The 25,913-nt window shown below is 39.2% G+C and overlaps 1 protein-coding gene across 13 annotated transcripts in view; it reads left to right on the top strand.

Annotated features, from left to right (window-relative positions):
* Window positions 1-25,913, top strand: part of CELF1 (CUGBP Elav-like family member 1) — a 68,526-nt gene that overhangs the window by 26,428 nt on the left and 16,185 nt on the right. For 6 of the 13 annotated variants that reach the window (XR_004418317.1, XM_033063557.1, XM_033063547.1 and 3 more), the window contains 11 exons: window positions 6,416-6,603; window positions 7,389-7,471; window positions 7,878-7,926; window positions 10,630-10,764; window positions 10,953-11,032; window positions 11,416-11,577; window positions 12,898-12,979; window positions 15,859-15,987; window positions 22,863-22,976; window positions 23,158-23,343; window positions 24,209-24,352. Coding sequence is in view for 12 of the 13 variants with exons in the window: in XM_033063557.1 (XP_032919448.1) it covers window positions 6,426-6,603; window positions 7,389-7,471; window positions 7,878-7,926; window positions 10,630-10,764; window positions 10,953-11,032; window positions 11,416-11,577; window positions 12,898-12,979; window positions 15,859-15,987; window positions 22,863-22,976; window positions 23,158-23,343; window positions 24,209-24,352 (1,342 nt within the window). In the remaining variant the exon portion in view is untranslated. The remainder of the gene's footprint in view (window positions 1-6,415; window positions 6,604-7,388; window positions 7,472-7,877; window positions 7,927-10,629; window positions 10,765-10,952; window positions 11,033-11,415; window positions 11,578-12,897; window positions 12,980-15,858; window positions 15,988-22,862; window positions 22,977-23,157; window positions 23,344-24,208; window positions 24,353-25,913) is intronic. The other 7 variants (XM_033063554.1, XM_033063553.1, XM_033063550.1 and 4 more) reach the window with 7 other exon arrangements.

Genomic DNA, 25,913 nt, shown 5'->3' with positions numbered 1-25,913 from the left:
CTGGGAACAAAGCCTTCTCTTCTACCACAGCTTTCAATCCCTTGATTTCTCTCTGAAACATCATTTTCAAGTAGTAGGTCTTTCATGACCAGCTTTTCATGACCGTTTATCCAACAGGCTTACAGAGGTGTAGGACTTTATATACTGCTTTGCCCCCTCATACTTGTGATATCAGTGGTTACAGAGAAGCAGTTAATTCAAACATTGTCTTCCATAGAAAGTTATGACTAGGGACATTGAGAACTACCAGACTGGACATATTCTGGTTTTTGATTTCTTTCTGATAATGCCTAGTACTGTGTGCATTAGACAAATGGGTCTAAAATCTTTATTGATTAGGCTGTGTTTAAAGATGATGTTACTTAGTTGTTCATTCCTAGCTATGTGTAGCTGCTGTTTCATTATTCTCTTTCTAAGAGTACTTTGGAACAGAAAGCCTCGTCCTGTAAGCCAGAAGGCTGGATGACTTGCTGTTTCATCTGCTGGCAGAGAGCTGGGAGTCCTGGGGATTCTTCAGTCAGACAAAAGGTCATAATTCATTCCTTTTGAGCTTTCGCAGAATTAATTGAAGTAGAAGCTACAGGACTTCATTCACAAGCCAGAGAAGTAGATCAAGAATGTATTGACGTACCTCAAAAATTTTTCCCCAGAAATATTTTGAGGAAGATGATTGGGGAAAAAAGCTTATAGTAGGATCTATTTTTAGAATTAAATGTACTTACCTAATTTATAAAAATTCATCTGTGTATAGGTCTTTTTTTTATCTGCTCTCACATAAACACGTAAGAGGGAGCACCAGAAAACTTCAGTATTTCCAAGGTAGAGGCAGTTGTCTTCCCTTCCTATCCCTTTTCTCCACCTGGCACCTTCTACAAAAGTTTATATAAATAAAAATGCTTTTCAGTTTAATTTAATCTGAATTGTAGGCAGCCCAAAAACTTCACGTGTTTTGATGGCAAATTCAGTATTCTCAATGTGTCAGATTTGTGTACCCACAGTGCATGACAGTCAGAGATTGGCAGAGGAAGAAACTGCAGTTTTGGCAACTAGGTAAGGGGCTTTTTGTACCCAGTGAGGCATAGGGAAACAGTTTGGATTTCAACACAGGCAGAAAACATTCTGAGCACATGCTTACACGATCAACAATGAAACAAAAAAATATTGACAAGCAACTACTGTATTTTGATGCATGTAACCTAGGGGTTATCAGTTTAAAAACAAAACTGCAATTCAGCAGCACTGTAAGAATCTGGATATGCACAGATAATACAAGGGGAAGTTTATTCTAGGACCTGTCTCCTTCAGAGCTTCACAGTGTCTGATTTCCCCATAGCCTACATCCTTTCCCATAGCTTGCTCTCACCATGGCAGTAGTCCCTCAGCTTCAGATTTGTGTATGCTGTCTGAGTACAGAATGTATAAAATAAAAGATGGTATTATCTTCAGCTTTCAGAGTTAATTGCTCATTAGAACTAGGCTTTCTTAGGAAAGACAATACGGTGCAGGATATTTGGTTTTGTGGTGAATTTTTGGGATTCTTTTGCCCTAGGATGTGATGTAATTCTGTAAACTTAAAAGCAAAAAACTTTCAACATTTGTCCTCTGGAGTATCTGAGGAGCACACATAATGACACATTTTGCAGCATCATCTAGGGCTTCAGAAGTGTAAAAATTGAGATCTAATATGTAGTATGTAGAAGTTTTTTAATGTTCATATTGTCAGATGAGCACCACATTTAAATGTGCAGCTACAGTCCATAGAGCTTGGAATTTCAGACATTGTTTCTATTATCCTTTGAATAGAAACAGTCAAAGAATGGATCTGGAAGCCAGCAGGAATTTGACATCTGAGCAAAAAAATAAGTGTGTTTAGCTCCCTTATTTTTCTTTCTTTGTGAGAAATGGTTAGGATGACTTTTGGTTTTTTCTAATTTTAAAGAAACACTTTTTCCTCATTTAATTCTTATTTCTGTTCAGTAGTGAAATGCCATCTTTTTCTACTCTTTCTGATATTTTCACAAGTGAAATCTGTAAGTCTTTTCATTTCACTAGCTTGAAGCGTTCAGCTAAATAACACTAACCCATTTATACACTGTTTGTCACTGAAGTTGCCATCATTACTTCAGAAGTATGGCACCCAGAGGCACTGAGTCTTGCCTAACATATCTTCAGGTATTTACTCACCATTCTAGTATTGACTCTTCCCTTCCGACAAATTGTACCTATAACATTGCACTTTTGTCTTAATGGAACAAGAAGATAGGACTTCGATTTTGAGGAGTAGAGAAATGGGGTAAGGGGTGGGCATAGGATCAAATCATAATGGTGTAGTGATTTTCTTCAGTTGACTGATCAATCTCAGTAACATTTTAAAAACCCATTTTCTAGACAATGCGTTGCCAGCATTGTCTTTCATCAAACCTACTGTGAGCATGGCAGGTGGGGCATTTTACTGGCTGCTGGAAAAAGCTAAAGGTGAGTGAAAGACCAGAAGGAATGAGTTCTGGTCTTCCTGGATAGGGCCAGAATTTACAGTGTTGGTCTATGGATTCATGTCATCTAGGAATCACACCCTATAATCTGTTGTCCTAATCATATAAATCTGAAAAGTTTTTCTCTGCAGTCTCACTTTAGACAAATGCATGAAATGAGCTCTAGGATCAGGTTAACATTTGAATGTGATGAATATGATGGGCTTTACTCAACATGGCATTTTTCAAGTGGGAAGCCTGTAATTTGTGTCTAAAGGTAGATAGAACAGTTTAATTTACTGAAAGCTGAAAAACTGACCTGTTACTCCCTAATGCCTATTTGCATGTTCTTAACAGTGGTGCTTATCAGATAGTTTACACCTTTTTCTTTAAAGTGAAAGCTTACTTGCATTTATCTCATAGCAAGAGCATGCGTGAAGTACTTACTGTTGTGTGTCTGATGTGTGAGGAATTAATGTCCTCTCTTATTTTGCAGTTTATGCGTATCTCTTTGTATTACAAGGCCAAGCTCCTTTTAATTAACCTCACTGCTGGCAAAAGATTAGAAATGTTCTCTTTCTAAATTTTTTTTTCAGAGGTTGGAAACGTTATTTATGAAAAAAACTATTGACATACTGTAACTGTGCAAGTTTTAATAGAGCTATGTATACTGGCCAGTCAGAATAACTGCAGGTACGTATTGCAGTCCTTGACAGAGGAGAAAGACATGATCATAGCTGCTCCAGCATGCAGTCCTTGATGCTCTGAGAGGTTATTTTGTGGTTATATCGACCATTTATAAGAGTTTCTGGTCTCATGTTAGACTCCAATTAACCATTCCTCCTGGAGTGCTCCAACACACCCAGCTGCTTCTGCAGCACTCACTCCCCACAGTCAAATATTTCTGCATTTCACAGTGTATCCAGTTTTATCCAGATCTAACAGGAAGCCTATATTGTGTATATAAATGCATCTCACAGTTCCTTGATCAGCATGCTATGTCTGTTTTAATGATGAAGCAGCTGAGGTGGTCTGATCAGTGTTCTCAAAGATTATGAAACTGTTTTCAATAATCGCTGGGCTTTTCCCTTTCTTGGTCATTTATAGACTTTGTATATCTGGAATTTTAGACAAAGTATTGTTTCCAGAACAGCGTATGTTTTGCTTCTATAAAAGTTTTGATGTTCTGTGGTTGTTAAGGAATTTTTGTATAATCTGATCTTTCTAGCTTTGATTTTTTTGGCAGGTTTGGAAAAAAGTTGTAGTTGGCATTTTTTACCATAGAAGTTGAGAGTGTCCATAGTAGAGCACAAGGTGAAGAGAGTGAAATCAGGTATTAAAAATTTTTGTGGTGAAGGAACCTCTTGACTCCACATCTTAGTATTGCTGATTTGGAAAGTGCTTGTCTGAACTTCAAGGCCTTGGTCTGCCATTTTGGGAGACAAGGAGTTAGTTGGGGGTGGAAAGACTGGAGCTTGTATTCTTTCTGCTCTGTTGCCCATTGCTATCTTCATGGATCTGACACTCTGTTTATCTGACAGTGCACTCAGTACTGCTTCGCCAGGGAAAATTGCACAAAACAAGCCTAGTGCATCAGCATTTTCATTGTGTATTAAGCTGAGCCTCCCTTCACATGGTCACATCCCCTTTTTAATCTGGGATTCCATGTCCCTTTCCCAGTCCAGCCTGTTTCTGTGGTGTCTATTGCTGGTCTCCCTGAACTTCTGTTTCTGTGGTTTGAGTGTTTTTTGTGTGGCTGAGAGTTAAGACCTGCAGGACTTTGGGCAGTGGTGTTGTTTGGGGGTTAGGCAATACATTGATTTAGTGTTAGTAGTTTGTCATAGACTGAGGTGATGGCCGCGTTCAAGTTGGATTTCCTCCCAGAGATGATGGTGGACCATTGCTCCTTGAATGCAAGCCCTGTGTAAGTATTTTCTCTTCATGTCTAAGTTATAGCTAAAATGATAATTGGAAATGCTGTCTCAATCCCCTGCTGTCTGTTGGGACAGAGGGGGACAGGAAGGAGAGATAGGAAAGCCTGCAGTTTGTTTTCTTGAAGAAATCCTAGTGGTCGTGGAAGATTGATGTTGGCGTCTAGATGGGGGGAAAATGGTCTGATAATTGTGGTGATAAGGACTAAGGAGGAATAAAACTGTTTGATTATATTGTTTATAGTATGCTACAGGTACTGATGTTATAAAATGGATTATTGAAATCACTTGTGGGAAGAACGGTTTCTGTTCTTCGTTATTAATGACTCCAGACTAAACCTTTTAATTAGGAGTAAAATATTCTTTTAATACTGTTCAGGTCATGTTAAGAGTTGCCCAGTTAACAGGAACCATGCTGTGCTCTTGAAGCTACCCATGGAAGGCAGGGCTGAAAGTTATTATTGGAGAGGGTAAACAATTTCCAGTTGTTCTTACTGAAATGAAAAGAGGTAGTTTACTTCTTTGTAAAAGGTGGTGTTTCCACTGGCTATTTGGAGAGGTGCTGACCTTTTCTGAGTGGAAAGGTGGAGAGGAGAAAGGATTTATGATGATTCCCTTCCTTTCTAGTAAGAAACTTCGTTGTTTTTGAGGTCTGTTAATACAGGTGTAGAATTATGAGCTTTCCCTAACATCAGTTTTTCTTTTGGCTCTTAACAGCAGTGTATTGATGGGAAAAGTACTAAACAGTACTGGGCTTGGATTTTTTTTTTTTTAATTCTTTTTGGGGGAGTGGGGCTATGATTTCATATGGACTGTGAGAGGAATACTATTTACTATCATGTGCAGTTAATAAACCATTCAAACTATCTTCAAAGGAACAAAGCAGAGATGAAGAGAACTGACTACTCTGGAAGAAGACCACCTGTATTCTTCAACAAAGAGTTTGGGGGTGGGGGGAATCATTGTATAGTTGCTGTTCCGTTCCCCATGTCCTTTCTAGATTATGCAGGGATTGGTCAGCAATTTTAACCAACTAATCACTATGGCTGTAATAGGGTGTTGTTACAGTCAGAATCCTGCAGGGAGAGGTGCTCTGGTGTACCAGGCTGGGAGTACTGATAGCAGACATCACACTGCACCTAACAAATAATGAGGAATAGATACAGTGAGCAGTGTAGGACTTGTCAGCTGGGTGGAGCATAACTCAGCTCTTATTAATAGGGTGCAAACTGCTCTTATGGCTAGACAGAATGCCTTGAAACCTATTGAGGATTCCCATACTTAAAACTTCCCGCTGCTGTAGTCTAAGGGACTTTTTTTTCCTGTGTTAGAATCCTGACATTCTGACATTGAAACTGATTCAGTCTGTGACTAACTGGATTGTCCAATCCCAGCCTTTTCATGTACAATCTAAGCCTGGGTGTTTTTTGCCAATTATTGTTGAAAGCTCCCTAGTTTCACAAAGAAGTATTTCCTTGTAAACCTTTTAAGAAACTTACCATTGGATCAGTTGATTCTGCTTCTCTGTTTTAAGATGGCTCTTCACCTTAGGAAGCAGTTACAATTAGTCTCATTTAAAAACGTTGTAGTAACTTTCTCTCTTTGTCAGTGATTACTGATAACTTTGGTAGTTTGTAGGTAGGCTGAGCTTAGGTTCCTAACGATTCTGGTTTCTTCTGTAAGATTTTACATGGTTGCACTAGTGGTATTTTTCAGTTATCACAGCAGATTTATATCCTGAATCCCAGATGTTGACTTCATTATGGGAACAGAGTTTTAAACAGCAGTGTAGGAGTGCGTTTGGTTTCCAAGCACACAGATTGCCAATGAATATGAATGTACTTTGGTATGCATACTGGGAATGTGCAAGAGTTTCTCTTTATATGTATATTTTCATCATACACATTTATATATATGTAGAAAATTATTTTTTCTTTAATTTTGCTGTGAGCATGCTTTTGTTTAGAATCTGCAGGAAGATCTAAACCAGAAATTCCTTCTTGTTTTTTGTAGCTCAAAGAAAATGAATGGCACACTGGATCACCCAGACCAACCTGATTTAGATGCTATCAAAATGTTTGTGGGTCAAGTCCCACGGAGCTGGTGTGAGAAGGATCTAAGAGAACTTTTTGAACAGTATGGTGCTGTCTATGAAATCAATGTCTTGCGAGACAGGAGCCAAAACCCTCCTCAAAGCAAAGGTGAGAACTTCTGTACTTCTCTTGTGAGACTTGGGGTTTCAGCCGCTTCACATCATGAAACTCTTAGCTGTGTGCTTATTCAAACAGCCCTGTAGGAAGTCTGTGTGACCAGATATGCATGCAAGCCCAGACTTTATGAAGTCTTTAAGTGTGTTTGTCTGATTATACTTGAACTGTGATCCAGTCATTAGCTGAGCTCAGAAAAAACATAATTTCTTTTAGAACTCAGCAGTGATGGAGATACTTGAGAAGTATGGATTATAATTGCAAATCAGAACATCCAATAATACTGTATTGCTCCAGAACATCGCTGTGATGCAGTGGTATGACCAAAATGTTGCTGGATGGGACATAGTTTCAGATAAATAAGAAATTGGGGATTTAGTTGTTCATGTTAATTGAATGCTTGTAAACATTAAATCCTTGCTAAATTTTGTGCCTGGATTTGCAGATCAGTTATATGCAGTATTTCCTGTGAAGCTAGGTAGGGTTTTGGTACTAGGAAATAATTGAGTTTGAAAATAAAGTAGCCAACAAATGTATCTAAGTATTTGTTTTAATGGTGTAGTAGTGATGCTGGGTCTGTTCCAAACATATTCTATTTTATTACACTTGGAAATCTAATTTGAACTGTCACAAACAGTAGCACCTACTTGTTTCAGTGCCTAACCTCTTCTACTTATCATACATTTTGCATTGAAATGATTGAAGTGGGACTTGTGATTTCTGTACTGCACTCCAAGATTGAGTGTTCTTTCTTGACTAACATTTTGTTTCAATTGCAGGGTGCTGTTTTGTTACATTTTATACCCGTAAAGCTGCACTAGAAGCACAGAATGCTCTTCACAACATGAAGATCCTCCCAGGGGTAAGAGCAGAGCCCTACTTTCTTCACAACTCTGTCTTGTTTCTCTGAGCTTCAGCACCACTGAAGCACAAACTCATTATGTTGCCCTAAAATAATGTTGTAAAAAACTATTCAAAAGATCAGTGTTATGAGATTTACATAATAGCAGATCTTACAGGAATTTTGGAGTATTTAAAAGAATGATACAGCAGTGAAGTAGGTGGGCATGGCTTTTATAATACTCTGAGGAAGAATGATGGCATATGATTAGGAAAGCCTTTTTTCTTGGAGTTTTTGTAGTGTTATATACGCACCTCTCTAGAGGCAATTTAGGCTATAATTTCTTTCTTTCACAATTCTTATGGGATGTATTTTATATAGTATGAAGTGAATGTATCTGGGATTAAACAATCTTTTTACGTTTTAGATGCACCATCCTATCCAGATGAAACCAGCTGACAGTGAAAAGAGTAATGGTAAGCTTTACTAAAGTCCCAGTTTGGTGTCATCATTTGTGCTATTCAGCAAGCTTGAGGATTTCCCTTTTGCTTAACAGCTTTTGATGAAGTCTTGAATTGGAGGCCTGTGTTTTTTAAAAGAAAAAAGTGAAAATAGAAGGGTGTGTTTTCAATAACAGGTAGTGTGAGTGATGTTTCTCAAATTCCATGACTCAGAGTATCTCCCCTGCTGCTGCTTGTGGTAGAACCATGTTGTCAGTTAGGGAAACATCCAGTGAGTTCTTCTTTGTACTAAGGTGGTTTAAATCTTTGTTGGGGACATGGACAGTGGGATTGAGTGCATCCTCAGCAAGCTTGTGGATGATGTCAAGCTGAGTGCTGTGGTTTATACCCTAGAGGGAAAGGAAGCCGTCCAGAGGAACCTTGATGGGCTGGAGAGGTGGGCCTGTGCTGACCTCATGAAGTTCAGCAAGGCTAAGTCCTGCAAACATGGATACAGGCTGAGTGATGAGTGGATTGAGAGCAGCCCTGAGAAGGACTTGGTGGCTGAAAAAATGAATAGAAACAGTCAGTGTGCACTTGCAGCCCAGAAAGTCAGTCATACCCTGGGCTGCATCTAAGGGAGGGAATAACAGGTTGAGAGGGTGGTTCTCCCTCTCTGCTGTCATGAGACCCCATCTGTTGTACTGCATCCAGCTGTGGAGCCCCCAAGATAAGACATAGATTTGCTCAAGCATGTTCAGGGAAGGGCTATTAAGATAATCAGAGGGATGCCCTATGAGGACAGGCTGAGAGAGTCGGGGTTGTTCCACCTGGAGAAGTGAAGTGAAGGCTGCAGGGAGATCTTGTGGCAGCCTTCCTGTACCTGACAGGGGCCTACAAGGAGGACGTGGAGGGTTTATCTAAGAGTATGATAATAGCACAAGGGATAACAATATTAAACTGAAAGAGATGTAAATTAGATTTTATTAAGAAATTCTTTGCTGTGAGGGTGGTGAGACACTGGAACACATTACCCAGAGGAACTGTGGGTGCCCTATCCTTGAAAGTGTTCAGGACCTGTCTGGATGGGGCTTTAAGCAACCTGGTCTAGTCAAAGGAAATAGGTGATCTTTAAGATCCTTTCCAAACCAAACTATTCTATGATTTTATGAAATCTAGAAATGCTTTTTCAAGTGTTTGTCCAATGTGCACCAAGGCAATTTGTTGCAACTAGGGTGGGAGTCAAAAATACTTCTTGTAGAATGCAAGAGAGATTGAGAATTAATAACAGTTAAGAAGAAAAACTGAGTATTTCTGCACATTGGCTATTTCAGATGGATTAAGAATTTAGCACCTACCACTGGGAAAACGATCATTTATCCATGCATTTCCTTGTGAGTTTATGTACATACATACAGCATGTTCAAATATGTATGTATCTGTATTGCTGCAACCTAAGCAAAGGAAGTGTTTAGCATCCTGTCGTTTCAGCCTTTCTAGGCTCAGCCGAATTTTATTTTCTTCATTTGCAGTAGCTTGTGTTGCATCATGGAGAAGATAGTCCTGGTTTGAGAAAGCTTACCTCTTAATATAATTGAAAACAGAAGATGGAATGTATGGGTAACATATAGTAGGAGTAATTTCATCTGCAGATTCCTCCATGGGTATACAGGACGTGTTCCTGTGTAAATATATCAAGAAGTATTTATGAATTATTTTTGGGAGGAGAACAGAATAGATTCTCTAAACTAAAACTGATCTTGCATTACGTACAAACACACATACGAACACGCATACAAACATACATACAAACACCCTGGGAGAATAATGAAAAGTGGAAAAAGTATTTAGTGGAATTTTAGAATGGTAATTTTGAGGCTATTATTTAACCCTGAATGTTAATAAAAAGTGAAGGTGACAACAATAAATAAGAAAGCATTAGTTATGTAAGTATTTGAGCTTGCCACCAAGACAAGGGATTCTGGATCTCTTGAACTAAAATGGACTGCTGAAAGGATTTGAAAGCAGCTTTCTGCTCTAAGACCAGAAAATTAATTGGGTACAACATTAAGATTTAATGGCCTGTTAAAGTCATGTCTGCTGGATAGTTTGGAGTATCTTTCCAGCATCATAGGAGACTCAACAGATAAGTTGATTTCCCCTCACCTGTAGTACTGAATAGAAGACTTTTTCGAAGCTTCAAAATGTTCTAGAGCCTTCATCATACTGTATTTTATATTGTGATGAATGTTGTATATCTAAACTGCTTTGTATTTTCAAATTAAATTCTGAATAATTCACTTCATTCTTTTAAAGGAAGTGTTTCAGAGGTTGTTAGCATCCTTAAATAAGTAAATAAAGAGTATAAAATTCTGCTTTGAATTCAAATTTGCCCCACTCATTTAAGTGACCTTTAACTGACATTAGTAACAACTAACTGAAAAGTTGAGAGAAATGTCTTTCTGAACCATTTATTTTAAAACAGTCTGCATACTGAAAGGTATTATTCAACTCCAATGTATCAAATAGGATCAGTATTTAGAGCCAAGAAACGGTACCGGTACCACACAGTCTGTGGTTTGGTTTGAAGTGTTATTTTTGTGGTTTTGGTGCAGATCAGAATGGACATATCACTAACAGAAGTAGAAGTGTTCTGTTTTAGCAACTGCTGTTGCTCCCACTGTTGAGAGAGGAGCAAGAAGAAGTAATGGTAATACTCTTTGTCTTTTGATTCCTTAGCAGTAGAAGATAGGAAGTTGTTTATTGGAATGATATCCAAGAAGTGCAATGAAAATGATATTCGAGTGATGTTCTCCCCCTTTGGGCAGATTGAAGAATGCAGGATATTACGGGGCCCGGATGGCCTGAGCCGAGGTGAGCAAGAAGCTTTTTTGGCAGTTTGAGGATGCTGGATGCTGCCTTTTGCAACTCAACCTAGCATCTGAGCTTTTTCTGTGATTCCCACGTACACCCCCTCCTTGCCCTTGCATTTTCATTCCTATATTCATCCCAATAGTTGTGGAGGTAGTGAACAACTTGATTCCTTTTTGTTCTTTCCCCAGGTTGTGCATTTGTGACTTTTACAACAAGAGCCATGGCACAAACAGCAATCAAAGCAATGCATCAAGCACAAACCATGGAGGTAAAACAAGCTAGTGGGTGTCAGCGGCAGATGTAATTTGTCAGGCAGTCACTATGGAGTTTCAGGGACTAGAGAGCAGAGAGAAGGACAAGTGCAGTTGCTCCTTCTTCACAAAAACTGCTCCTGATCCTTTGTGTTTGTTTTGCTCTATTTTTAGAGTTTGAGATAGAAGCTTGATCTGCAGAGAAAATACCACAATGCAAAATAGAATTAAAAGCAAATAAGATTTTGAGCCTTTGATGAAATGTGCTGTTTTAATATAGATATGTCTGTATGTATGCATAGAGAAGGAGGAGAATGCTTCCAATGACTGGGTCTTAATTCAGTATTTTTGTGACTGCTGGGGATAACAAGTATGTAATTGTTTGAATTGCTGTTTGCAGGGTTGCTCTTCTCCCATTGTTGTAAAATTTGCAGACACGCAGAAGGACAAAGAGCAGAAACGAATTGCTCAGCAACTTCAGCAACAAATGCAACAGATCAGTGCTGCCTCAATATGGGGAAACCTGGCTGGTCTCAACACACTTGGACCCCAGTACTTAGCAGTGAGTTTCTGATTTGGGTTCTTTTCATCTCTGCAGGGATTGGAGTGTCTGACTGTCTTGCAGTGTTTAATATATTCATTTTTAGAAGGCTCCTGGTAGTTAGGAGCTGGGTTCTTAATCCCATTTTGTAGATGAGAAAGTTGAAATTGTGTTGTGTGCTGTCATCTGGTTGGGTTACTTTTATGGGAGGATTTCAACCCCAGTCACAGTAGCCCTAAGTATTGAAACCTTGGGTTTTTCTCCTTCATTCTGTAGAATGTGCTTTTTCTTTTTAGAGTACTGCCTCAACATTTATCATACAAATGCCCTTTTCTTGTCTATCTGATGACAGTTCTTGTATTCCTTTATCATTTTCCTTTATTTCTGTCATCCTTTTCCAGTGAAACCTGGAACAGTACTTAGTACTGTCCAAATAGAAAAGATGATCAGATTGGAAGCAGAGTAAATAAAACCCAAACAACAACCGACTGAATAAAAGCAAACTCTACAGAAAACAGAGAGAAGCTACTGTCTTTAGCAGAAATGATGTAACAGAGGGTAGACTGCAGTTTCATTTGAGTTGATTTTGCTGGGTCCCTAAAGGATGAACTTCTCAAAAACTGATGTGCTGTGACTCGTGAGGGTTGCCAGAGTAGCTCTGACAACTGTAAAGTCTGAGGAACAGAAAAGGAAAATTTTATCTCATTCTTGGTATGGTGTATAGTTGGAATGGGGCAATTATCTTACTACATTTTTAGTTTTGGTAGATTAGAATTTTCTTAGTAACAGCTAGTTAATGGAAGACAGAAATAGAGATCTCTGAAAACCTTTTGAACTTGAAATGTCTCATATGTCTACTGTGCATAAGGAAAGTAGAGGTGGTTCACTCTCTTGGTGGCTCTTTGGTTTTGGTATGGCATTGCCATTTGTCCCATGCTGGCAGAGGCAGCTGTAAAGTCTTTTTTGAGGTAGCATATCATTAGGGGTGGCAATCCTGCCTTAGGTGCTTTGAATAGGAATTCTCTCTCACTTCTGATTCTGCTGGTTTTGTCTTGGTGTGTTGGCTATAATTTTCCCTCAGCATTTCTGATGATCAGTGAGGAAAGCATTGTGCTGTTGCTTTGGCTGCAGTGTGCTGCATGGGCCATGGGGGGCTGTTTTCTGGTGGTGTTCTGGCTGTGTTGTTTGGGGAATTCTATTTGTGCTTTGCTATGATGTGGTGCATGGGCTGCAGGAATTAATTTTGTGACGGCACTCTGGCTGTGGTGTGATGCAGTTTCTCCCAGAAGCAGAGCCAGCCCTCACTCTCACTCTTGTTTTGTTTTTTGGTGTAATGTCTAGCTTTATTTGCAGCTCCTTCAGCAGACAGCAGCTGCTTCATCTGGGAACCTGAACACCCTGAGCAGCCTCCACCCAATGGGAGGTGAGTTTTCTTCCACCAGAAGACAAATTCAGTGCCAAACAAAAGAGAACACGGGTAGACAAAGTAGCTAAAAGGCTGTAGACATTTTAATCTCATTTGAAATAAGTAGTCCAGAATTTGCCTACTCCTTTGAAATGACAAGAATTCTCTGCTACAAGTGTGGATGTTCCTTCTTAATCTTAGTTAACTATTGTCCCCAAGGTAAGTGGTGGTATCTCCCCAATCTCTGGCATTTAAAATTATCTTCCTTTATGGGTAGCAAAAAGAATGCTCCCTGTATTTGTTTTCATCCAAACCAGGTGCATATGTGGAGAACTGTGTTTTGAAATAGGCACTCAATAATGCACATATTTCCAGTGATTCTGGATTTTTAGTTTTCCCATTTTCAGTGCATTTGAGAACAAAGCATTTAAGTTGGAAATACACTGTTGTTAGGAATGTTAGCTAGTGCTTCATTCAGATTCTTTTATTCATTCATTTGAATTGCAGTTAATTATGCCATTACTGTTAGGGAAAATCACCTTCATAGATATGAGCCGAATTCCTATATGAGCTGTGGACTGCTAGTCAAAATATTCACTGAGTATAGCAGTCCTGGGGCTGTAAATTGGTTGTCCCTTTTGTCTTCACACAATTGGGAATAATAAAACACGTTTGCACCGCCATTCACCACATTCCCTAAATTCTTCTGTTGGTAGAAAAATCTATAGTTTTGGTTTTAATACTGAAAACTTAACTGTTCGAATTGCCTCCTGGAGTTTGATGGTAGTTGCCAATATCACATGCCCTTTCTGTGCAGAAGTTCCTCCAAAAGTGTCTTTGTAAATCTGACTTGTGTTGGCTGGTGTACCCCTCAGTGACAATTACAAGCATTTGCAAAGTGTTATACTTTCATTTGTAAGGATCTTGATTTATACTGGGAGTTGATTCTAAATTCATCTTCCTATGTTGATTTCTTTCATGTTAGATCTCTTAAGAGCCCTTAGATCTAAAACACTTGCAAAAAGCAATTTTCACTAATATCCTGTGTGGGGATGACCTATAATGGATTTTGTTATGCACAAGATCTTGCCTTCTTGTGTCTGCTTAAAAACAAGATGTAATAAAAAAGAAGGTACAGCAGTAAGGACTGGGGCAGAGGGAAGGGCACAACTAGCTGAGATTGAGAAGTTTCCAGGGTAATTCTGTCTTCACTATTTAAAACAAACAAACAAACCTTAAAAATTGAGAAACCAGACATATAAGTAGTATGTTGCATGGTTATTCCAAATCTGTGATTCTCTACCAAAAAAGTTGTAACTTTAAGGTCTTGATAATATCTCAGCTGATCTCCTTTCTTGAAATTCATAGAAAGAAAAATTAAGTAGGTGATTAGATCCCAAACTATATCAGACTTTGTAGACAAAATTTATTCTCAATGGTGTTTGAAAGCAGATGGGAAAACAGTGTGATGACAAGAGGACAGGTGCAGTGTGCACATGACAAACTGCTTCAGTAAGGAGCAAGCTGCTGTGTTCTTCGTTAGCTCCAACACTTGCACTTTTAACCCTCTGTAGCACAACAAAAGCAAAATAGAAAACTTTCTGGTTTTAACCTCATACTTTAAGTTACAGTGGAATCTTGAGAATCTAAATAAAGGCAGAATCCACTTGTTTTGGAAACTAAATTTGCTGAAGAAAACAGATCCTACCACAAACAGAAAACAACTGAAAAAGTTTTTAAAAAACCAAGCAAACTATACTAAATGTATTAGAAGTACTTTAGAAAATAATTAGTTAATAATTAGTTAATGATTAGCATGCTTTGCTCCCAGAGTCTTACTAAGTATCCAGAAGATGAGAGAGCACCTCTGCTTAGGGTGTTCTGATGTTGTTAAATGAAGGGTGATTGATTTAGTTTTGTTTTTAATTGTGTTGGGAATAAGTATTAGGAATATTCTGAAGTCGGATGAAGAGAGGAGGAATTGTTAAAATAATCAAAGGTAAAGACAAAAAATGGAAGAGAAAAGTGAAGGGAGGCAGAATTGGAAGAATGGAGCTAGTCTACCAGAGGATGGTTAAAATACAGAATTCAGGAGGAGATCCATTTTAATGGATACTCTGGCAGAAAAAGAGGGCAAAATACTGTTTGTAATGACCAAATGATTTCATTAAAAACGGCGGCTCAAAATGAAGGTGAGTCAAATTAATATATTGACCAAATTCACAAGCACAGATCCCTTCCTCCCCCTGCAGTATTCCATGCTCCCTACACACAACATGCTTGAGGTTTCCTGTTTCTCTTGCCAGTGTGTTTGACCAGCCCGCACATACATTGGCTGATCCTGTGATCACGAGTTACCACTTAGCAATTATCTCACAATTGACTGTTGCTTCTTGGCTGCCAGGGGGACCAAACAAAACATGCTGATGCTCAGTTGGTGGTGGGTTGAAGTCATGACTTCATGGCCTCTGTGGTGAAAGAATTTTGCAGTTACTGCTGTCCCCATACAAAGAGTGTGGAGGGACCTGAGAGTGGGAAAAGTTACTGACCTGGTTTCTAGACAAGTTCTCTCGCTTGCACAGGAACTCTCAAACCCTGACTTAACTCCTCAACTTTTGTTGACTGGAGAGAACTCTGCTTAAAAATTTTTGTGCTTTGGAGTCTCCATCTGGCATAATGACTACTTGGCTTTTTCCTGAATCACATCTATCTGGGCAAAGAAAAAGATTTTCAATTATAGCAAGGAGTTGCGATGTAGGAAAGATCGGTAACTAGTGTTATGCCTGTTGCTTTTAAGCTCCTTCCCGTTTGTCCTTTGTGAGGAGCTTGCTGGATCTGTTACACTTGGGTCATGGTGGCTGTGACAGTAGGAACTGGCATTTTTCCCTGTGTTGCAGGACTGAATGCGATGCAATTACAGAACCTGGCCGCGTTGGCAGCTGCGGCCAGCGCAGCTCAGAACACACCGAGTGGCACTGCTGCACTCACCTCCTCCAGCAGCCCCCTGAGTGTGCTCACCAGCTCAGGTAAGAGACTGCCTGTGCTGTAGCTTGGCATGCATTGCCCTGGAAGTTCTTTCAGGATAGGTGTCACCTGTTTTGTCTGTCCCTTTTTGTCACTTCTGTGTTGGTCTTTAATAGCGGAACAGTTCACTAGTGGACTTGCTGGCCTCTGTTTAGGGTAGCTATCTTTGCCACCAGCAAAAGCTTTTTTACCTGCTGTGTCTCTTCCTCCAAACGGTCAGATTAATTTAGAGTAAAAAGAATTTTTGAAGTCATCATGGAGCAGAAAGGTAGGTGACCTCCTTCCAGTCACATTATTACAGTCTCATCGCATATTTGGTTTATCTGTATTTTAGACAGGCACTATGGTAAATACACCCTGTTCTTCTCAATATGGAAACAGAAAGTCTCTTTAGCATGAGGTAATGCATTCTGTGCACCAGAACAGTATAGTTTATATTCCATTAATGAAGACAAGGGTATTATAACTTCCTCATAAAAGTAGAATAAACAGACACCTAGCACTTTTCCTGGAAAATAGTTGTCTAGAATTTAGTGTATGAGTTGCACATAAAAATCTGTATCTTTCCTTTGCATGGCTTTTTTGTGTTTTGTTTGTTTTGGGTTGGGTTTTTTTAACTTTACGTTATTTACCTTAACTAGAGATACTAGAATGTCCAAGTAGCGTTCTTTGCTGCCTTATTGCTAATTGTGATCATTAAATGCAACAAGCAAAAAACATACATACTCAGTTTTTATCACAAATGAGGATCAGTATTCCACTCATTTCTATCCTATTTTGAGTTATTATTAAATCCTGGCATAAGAAAGGAGACCCTCTATTTTCAGGGTGTCAGTTTTCCAGCATCTCTGGCTTCTCTCCCACAGAGTTGACACCCTCACCTGTGATTGTGAGAGACCAAAGAGGGTTGGAGGGTGGGGATTTTAAGCTTCTACAGGTAGATTTGGAATTGCGTAGGAGGACCAAGGAGCCGGGCTAAGAGATTATAAGGAGATTACAAGGAAAAGCTGTTTAGAAAACCTTCTGTCACATGATTGGGAGTTCAACCGTGGGTACTTTGCACAGTTTTCTACTTAAAGACATTCCCAAGAAAGAATTAGTCCAAAGAGTGCTCTGTTGCAGGAGATTTTTTACATAAAAACTTTGTGGTCTGCAATCCGTAAAAGAATGAAATTTTAAAATTTATCTTGACTCACAACTGTGTATCCTATTCTATAATTAAAAAAAACAAAAGAAAACAAAAAACTGTGAAGAGTTCAGACTACAGAAGAGCAGCATTCATAACCCACTAATGCTTTTTTGTCATAAAGGAGGCATGAAAGTGAATATATCTGACAATTTCTCCTGTATTTCCTCATGCTTTGTTAGGTTACAATTTGTTGTGACTGGCATTTACTGACACTCTTGTCTGATGACTGCAGCAAGTTTGTTCTCTGTTTTGTTGAGGTGGAGAAGGACTGGCAGGTTGTAAAGTTCAAATGTCAGATGTGCTAGAAAAAACAGAGACAGCCCCTTCTCAGAAGTGTGCAGTGAAAGGACAAGGGCAATGGACACGAGTTGCAGCCAAGAAAATTCTGATTTGATAGAAAAATAAAATTAATGGCAAGAGTGATCAAGCTCAGGAACAAGGTGCCAGAGGGGCTTTGAAATCTCCATCATTTCAGAGACTGCAAATGCAATTGGAAAGGACCTTTTGAAATTCAGGTTAGATCAGTTTTGAGCAGACTGTTAGATAGGATGATCCAAGAGGTCCCTTTCGAATGAAGTTACGCTACTACTGAGTGTTTCTTTGGAACAGGCTTCCCCTCTGTGAATTTTGGTTGTTCTACAGAACTATGCAGATTTCTTTTTCCTTGATGAGAGATATACTTCAGGACTCTGTTCCATTTTTTTTTTCATGCTCGTGGAGGGGCTGGGAATGGGAAGCAGCCCATTTTCCAGTACTGTAATTTCACGACCATAAGGCGCACCGGACTATAAGGTGCACTATTTTTTTGCAGCGAGGAGCTGCGCGGTGCACAACAAAGTAACGAATTACTGGCAGGTGATCGATTTGCAAACATTTTTCAAAGATCGGTGTAGCCTTTAAACGCAACCCCAGGCGCCCTCCCCGTGCAGTGGGCCCTGGCACTCCCACCCGGCGCCGGCTGGCACGGCTCCCAGCTCCCACCGCGTAGCTGCGCTGCGTCCTGGCTTTGCCTCGGCCAGCGGCAGCGCCACTTCTCAGCGCTTTCCCGCGGCGCTTTTTTGCCACTTTTTCACTGCTTTTCCGCAGCACTTTTTCGCCACTTTTCCGTGCTTTTTTGCGGCACTTTTTCGCTGCTTTCCCGCGGCGTTTTTTTGCTGCTTTTCCGCGCTTTCCCGGAGAGCTTTCTCGCCACTTCTCGGCGCTTTCCCACGGCGCTTCTTGACGCTTCCCCGCGGCCGCACCGCTTCCCCCCGCTTCTCCCTGCCCGGTGGCCGCGCCGGTTCCCGGTTTTCCCCGCCCGGTGGCCGCAGCTCCCGCGGGTCCCGGCTCAACTCGCAGCTCGCACTTCCGGGTTCGCAAATTTCCAAACTTTGCACATCAGATAAGGCGCACCGGACTATAAGGCGCACTTCCGGGTTCGGGGGAAAATTTTAGTCAGAAGGGTGTGCCTTATAGGCGTGAAATTACTGTACTTTCTGTGCTGAATTCAAATAACCTTCTAATCATCAGTAATATCAATAAATGGTCGTGTGTCAACAATTCAGTTATTGTGATGGGTCATTTGTATTTATATCCTGTACAGATTTATCAGTTAAGTCTTCACAGGCTTATAAGATAAAGCAGGCACTATTGTATTGCTCTTTAAACCTAATTTTAAGTATAATTTTAAAGAGTAAAGATTAGCTTTGTTCTAAAGAAATATAAAACTTTGGAGGGCATGTTGTCTATAAGTATTCACTGACATCAAATCCTAACACAGGTCTAATGCTTCTTGTTAGAGGTATAAAGATGCTTCACCTTTTAAAATTATGCTCACACTGGGATTAGGGGAAACCTCAGTGTGTACAGACACATTCAATCCCATGATCCTTCCTGTAATTATACAGCTTTTTAACTCTTTAGTCTTCAAGCAGTCTGTGTATTCACATAGAAGGCTGTTGGGCTCCACACGGAAAACATCTCCCTCCTGAACCACACCCAGACCCTGAAGAAGCCCAGTATATAGCAGTTCAGTACCATGTGTTAATAAGTGCCTGCCTTGTCTGAGGGACATATGGCAACATCTACTGTGATAACCTCTTAAACCTAACTGCAGATGAGATGACTAACTCCTTGACTTCTCTCCATCTGTCATCCAAATGTTCACCTGATGCTTATTTGGAGAGATGTGCTGAAATTGCATAATTGGTGGAAAAATCCAGACAGCCCTTCTGCATAGTTGCCTTCTTGATCTTCTTTCATCTGCACTGCTATCATTTGTCTCTGGGGAGCTTGGAAGTCTACACAGTGCAGTGCGTGGACTATGGATGGGTTACATGTCGGAATGGTGGAACTCAGAGGCGCGTTACGTATTGTGCTTCTTTCCTACCCGTTTCACAATTTTCTTTAAATAGTTCCAAACACAGTTCTGTATTTTGATGTAGAATGGAGTGAAGAAAACCTTCAGCCTTGCTGAATAGTATCTCTTGGAACTGAACAGTCTGCTGCTGTTATGTAGTCATTGTAGACCATGGCAGTAAATAAATTCAAACTGCTAGTTTGTGAAAGGGACATCCAAGAAAATAGTATAGAAGTATAATAGGAGCATCTTGTCTGCCATCTTTTTGACGTGAGCACCAATAAGAATTACCTGCTTCAGAGCAAAATAGAATGCTTGCAAACACTGAGGTATGTTTCCATTTCTCTTCCTTCTAAAGGTAACCTCAAAGGTCCAACAAAGCTTAGGTGATTTTCCTGGCCTTGGTGTGTCTCCAACAAAATTATTTTCAGAGATAGCAGAGTATTTCTGGTTTTACTGGGACTATTTCAAATATAGTTCAGTCAGATTCATCACCTGAATTTAACCTGTCTTCAGGTCTATGTCACTCAGGACAGGCTTTCTGTTCTCTCAGTTTACCTACTTCCACAAGTTGTTACTTGATGTCTTTGTCCAAGTTTCATTATCTTGCTAATAATGTCTTTCAGTATCTTTCTACAAAGCTGTTCTTTATTACATATTCAACTTTGCTGAAAACCTTAAGTATTTTCAGCTACTTCTGTTAGAGTTAACCTTTTTGACTAGATATAACTCAGTAGATACATCTAAAAAAGCATAACCTTAGTAGCAAGAAAAAACCCCAACAACTCACCAAAAACTGCATAGAAACAATGTAAAGAATTAAGGATGGAGTAAATAACATACATAAAACAATATTGGTTTTCCATCCCCATTGCTTTGTTTGCTTTTTTGATCTAAAATATAACACAAGAAGAACAGAAATGCTGACTAGAACAGTGGATCTCCTTCCCTATTAGGAATAGTCTGAAAAATATAAGACTGACATGGGAGAAGAATATGATTGCTGCCTATAAATACATTAGTGTTGTGATGAGGATGAATAGGGAAAAAGCAGTCATTAGATAATTCAAGAACAGAATTGCAGGATATCAGGTCAAGTTGTCACCTGATAATTTAAAAATAAAAACCAGATTTTTCTTAGCATAGTGCATGATTAAATTGCAGAAGTTGTGCCTTAGAACATATTGCAGTCCAACGATTTGGTTTTCACATTGTACTGAAATTAATGAATGAAAATTGTAACTATTATAAAGACATTGCCTTTGGCTGAAAAAATCCTAGATTCGCAGATGGCTCTGTTGGTATATAGGCTATACACAGGAAGCATTCCTTTGTAGTTGCCCTGTATTTCTGCTCTACTGTTAATCTGTGTTTTGTCATCATCAGAAATGGGATGCTGTCTTCAATTCCTAGGCACGTAGGATAAAGCAAATACAGACAAGCCTTCCATTTTCTTGGCATTTTCAGTACCAAAACATTTCTTGTTTCGCCTAAAGAAATTTCCGATAAAGGAGCTAAACTAAAATAACTGTGTGATCGGCTTTTTTTAGTGGTTTAACTTATTTAAAATCACAGCTTTTTAAAGTAGAGAAGGTATCCATTTTCTCTCTCACTTTGTTCTCTTTTTTTTCCTTAGCTGCTGCTAATTGATAGGTTTGGGAGGGTTTTTAAATGATGTTCTCATCTGTCAAATATGTTTTTTTTACTTACAAAGATCAGCATTATTGCAGAAACAAGTGATATTCTAAAATCAAGGTAACTTTCTGAACTCTGGCTTTTATTCAGCCAGCTGTGCTAATTTTTCTACCAGCTTGAGGGTTATACTGTAACTTGTTTTCTGTGTTTTCCCAACATTTAATATGCTACTGGTTAAGACAGAAAGTGTCTCCTTTTCATCAGAGTAAGCATCTTAAAATAGTTTGGGACATCGTCTTTCCATTTTTGATTTATTAGGAGAGTTTGTCATGTACTAGAGGAGGTTTTTCATTCCATCTGTTATTACAAAAAGTGGTGTGAAGTGCAGCTCTCAGCTTTGATTGGATACAATACTTTTCTTAGGGGGTTGTTAGGCTGTATTCCATTTAAATAGTTCCAATATACCACCCCAGCAGAGACTTTGTGTCACAAACATAAGTGGTAAATATGTAGTGTGTGTGTGTGTGAAACTGCTTGAAAGATGCTAACAATTCTTTTAAAAGTTTTAATGGATGTATGTAGCATAATTGAGAATCACAAAAACATGAGGAAAACTGAAAATACCTCAAATTCAGTTCTTCTCTTACCTCCTTGGTCAAACCGATAAATTCCTCTTGCAAGCAGACTACAAGATTCCCTTATAGCATCAGTCTTCAGTATCTTAGCAGCCATAAATATTTAGTAGTGCATCTTGTGTAGCAAATATAAACTTCTTGGTTAATACAGATAGCTTTTCTTCTGTAGTAGTGCACAAACCTGTTAGAAAAAAAACACTGCTATATAATAATTGTAAAAATACTATGCATTTCTTATTTTATCATGTCCATAAATCTTTGTAGATGACCACAATGTGAATTTTTTTTTTTTTTTGACATACCAGCTTGGAAAACTTTTTTTTCCTCATGATTTCGTTTTTGACTTCTGCAAAACTAACTCCACCTGGTGTAGAATTTGGTGGGCCATGTAAGCTGTTACTGTCCTAGGTACTATATTGGTAGATTTCTCTAACTGAATTGATAGAGCTGAAGATGTTGCTGGAATAGAGGACAGACTACTTATTTTTGGATGTACATTTCAAGACTTTTCTCAGTCCTAGCCCCAGCTGTGACAGCAGGATTTTTAATAGAAAATTATTTAATGTGTCAAAGTAGTGTGGGCGTGTGGTGTTCCTGTTGTGGCAGTGTGGGAAAACCATATGTTCAGCCTTCTTTAATGTCCCTAGTATCTATGTTGCAGGTCTTTTTCTCCTTGAGTGACATTTCAAGGATAAATGTTAATACATAGCAAGTGACTCTTACTTTAGGCAGGAGGAAACAGGGCATCACTGCTGGTTACCTTATGTTGAGATACAGAGTTTAGCCAACGTTTCTATAATGTCTCAGTCTTACATGTCTTATACTTACTGACATTATTATTGCTACAAAGAGTAGGTGTTATGATGAAGTAGAAATCTTTTAAAATGTAGGAAGGGCTTAGAACATGTAAGCAGTATGATCAATCAAGTTGTGTGGGTTTGGGTTTTCTTTTTACATAAAGTATCCTGTGTTGCCTGAATCTGTTCCTTACTAGTTCTTTCTACTGGATAACTTAATGATGAAGTTGAATTATCAGGACTAAAAAATACTAGTTGAAGTTTAATTGTTTTATTTTAATAGCAGGTTCCTCACCTAGTTCCAGTAGCAGCTCCTCTGTTAATCCAATGGCTTCTCTTGGAGCATTGCAGACGCTGGCAGGTGCTACAGCAGGCCTCAACGTTAGCTCTTTAGCAGGTAAGTTATGTGTAGTGGTGGCTTGGGGGAATAGCTGATTATCATTCCTCAGCCTGTGATAGGTCTCTGGGGTGATTTTTTCTGCTCCCTGCTTTTTGTAAACGCGCAGAGCCTTTGAATGGTTATTGATGTGGCTCAGTGGAAGCCCTCAGTCCTCTTTTATTTCTTCTTTCTTGTACAGGAATGGCAGCCTTAAATGGAGGACTTGGCAGCGGTGGTCTCTCGAATGGGACAGGCAGCACAATGGAAGCCCTCACACAGGCTTATTCTGGAATCCAGCAATATGCTGCTGCTGCACTGCCCACACTCTATAACCAGAGTCTCTTAACACAGCAGAGTATTGGTGCAGCAGGAAGTCAAAAAGAAGGTAGGCAGAAAGTTGTAGAAACAACTTGAGAGGGGTTTTCAAAAGGGCAAGCTTAGCCCTTGCACCCTACCTTACCTGTAGATTTTTTTATTTGGTGTCATTTTTTAGAGTCTAGGAGTTACTGAAGATTAAAAAAGGTCTGTGGGTTGTTTCTATTAAGGGCTACCCAAAGTAGATTTTATACAGGATGTTTCTCATGGGGTTTGTCTAGTCTTAAGTGCTTCCTTAATCATACTCCTGCATGTTCTCAAAGGGAAGGAGAATATGAGTCTACAACCTGATACATCCCACTGTCAGAGAATCAGATGTGGTTTTATAAATTTTGTTTTCTGGGTCCTTCACCTCTTCGAACAGCTACTTATGCCAGTCTTTTCACTCTTCAAATTCAGGTTAATTTAATATGTAGTGGAAAGTAATGTAGAATGTAGGAGTAAGTTTTCTGCAGAATATAGCATGTTTAGAAGAGAATCTGTCAGATTACAAACCATGTGATTATTTGTATTTTGTTTGGAAATTTACTTAGTTGCTTTGGGACCGCAAGTTTTGCATAGCCATTTTTTGTTCAGTCAACATCTAGCACTCACACTTACTGTTCAGCTGTCATTACAGCAAATATCTGTGAACCAGTTTTGGCACAATGTGTAAAGTACAAACAAAAGTGGACAGAAAGAGCTGGAATTATTTGAGTGATCAGTCCCAGCAAAGGGTCATGCTCATTTATTCTGGAATCAAGTGCTCTGCAGTAATGTAAATAGCAGTTTCATTGTTTTATCTAGAAAATTTGTCTTGTCTCTTCCACCTTTTTTTATGCAGTGGGTATGCATTATCCATGCTCTTTCTGAATTTATTTTTTACTTCTTTGAAGGTCCAGAAGGAGCCAATCTGTTTATCTACCATCTTCCCCAGGAGTTTGGGGATCAGGATCTGCTGCAGATGTTCATGCCGTTTGGAAATGTTGTCTCTGCCAAGGTTTTCATTGACAAGCAGACCAATCTAAGCAAGTGTTTTGGTATGTTGGATCCACAACTTCCTTATGAGAGGAAAGAGTGTGGGAGATCTCATTTCTCTGGTGACCAATGATAGGATGCGAGATAAAGGCCTGAAGCTGAGTCAGGGGAGGTTTAGGTTGTATATTAGGAAAAGGTTTTTCACCCAGAGGATGGTTGGGCACTGGAACAGGCTCCCCTGGGAAGTGGTCACATCACCAGCCTGACAAGAGTTCAAGAAGTGTTTGGAAAGTGCTCTCAGATGAGCAATGTAGTTCTCAGGGTGTCTTGTGCAGGGACTTCAGTGATCTTTGTGGATCCATTTCAACTCAGGAAGTTTTGTTATTCTATAAATCATTATCTGTAAAAAGGTGGCTTTTATAGTAATCTTCAGTATATTGTCTAGTCTAGCTGTTAAGTAGGGAATCTCGATATATTCCAAAAAAATAAATAAACCAAACACTTCCAGCAATAAAATATATTTTCTTTATTTTCACTGTGACTTTTTACTTTTCACAATTTCATACTATTGTGCCCTATTACCGTGTTCTGGACCTAGATAATTCTCCCTGAGATTGCTCAGTTGGTTTAAGCACAGTGCTGATAATGCCAAGGTTGTGTGCTCAATCCCCTTATGGGCCATTCACTTAGGAGTTGGATTCCTTGATCTTTGTGGATCCCTCCTAACTCAAAAAGTTCTGTGATTTTTATTTGTGTTTGCAGACTGTAATCCTGAGATAGTTCTTCCTCTTGCCTCTTCCCATCTTTTCAATAATTTAAATAATAATTTGTATATATTACTAAGTACATTACGATTATGAAATTTTTCTATTAATATTTTTGTACATAACTATTGTGCGTACCATATTGCATTTTTTGTGCCGTTAGCTCTCGTGACTGTTTTGATAGATGGAGATTTCTTGTGATTGAATAAGAGAGGTGAGCCTTTCTCTCTATGGTTTTGATAGCTTTGTGTCTACATAAAATCCTGAATTTTTTCCTATTTCAGCCAAAAGATGTGGACAATCTGATGCTTTGTGAGAACACAGAAATATGCTGATCATTTGTCTATAACACGTACATATTATGGACACATAGCCATTGACCGGAGTGGGAGTTATTCTCGCTCCAGACATTGAGTGGAGTTGTTTAAAATAAGCTCCTTCAAAATACTGGAGAAGTTTATTTTCAGGAAAATCTTTTCCAAGAATGATAATGCAACCTCCCATCTGAGAGCAACCTAAACACAATAGTGATACCAGTGCTACCCTTCCTTGGCAGCTATTTCGCTCCAAACAAATCTGCTCCCGTAATGTCATGAGGGTGATTTCAGTCTTGTACCTTTAATGAGCTTTTGCATCTGGATGAACATTTTCCAGGTTTGGTTTTCTCCCAGGTATGAGTTCTTATAAATAGCAGTACTTATTTTGTTGATAGGCTAGAAAATGTTAACTTCCTGAGCTCTGCCTTTAGAAGTTGTTATGAGGAGTCTAAAACAGTTGTGAGCTTCTGAAAATGGCACTTCATGCAAGCCTCTCTGACCTCATGAGTGCCTGCGTTTCCAACTGTGAGTTACCATTGTGG

This window comes from Catharus ustulatus, chromosome 6 (assembly GCF_009819885.2).
Source record: "Catharus ustulatus isolate bCatUst1 chromosome 6, bCatUst1.pri.v2, whole genome shotgun sequence".
Taxonomy (NCBI): Eukaryota; Metazoa; Chordata; class Aves; order Passeriformes; family Turdidae; genus Catharus; species Catharus ustulatus.
The sequence above is the reverse complement of the archived record's forward strand: the minus strand, read 5'-3'. Positions and strand labels throughout refer to the sequence as shown.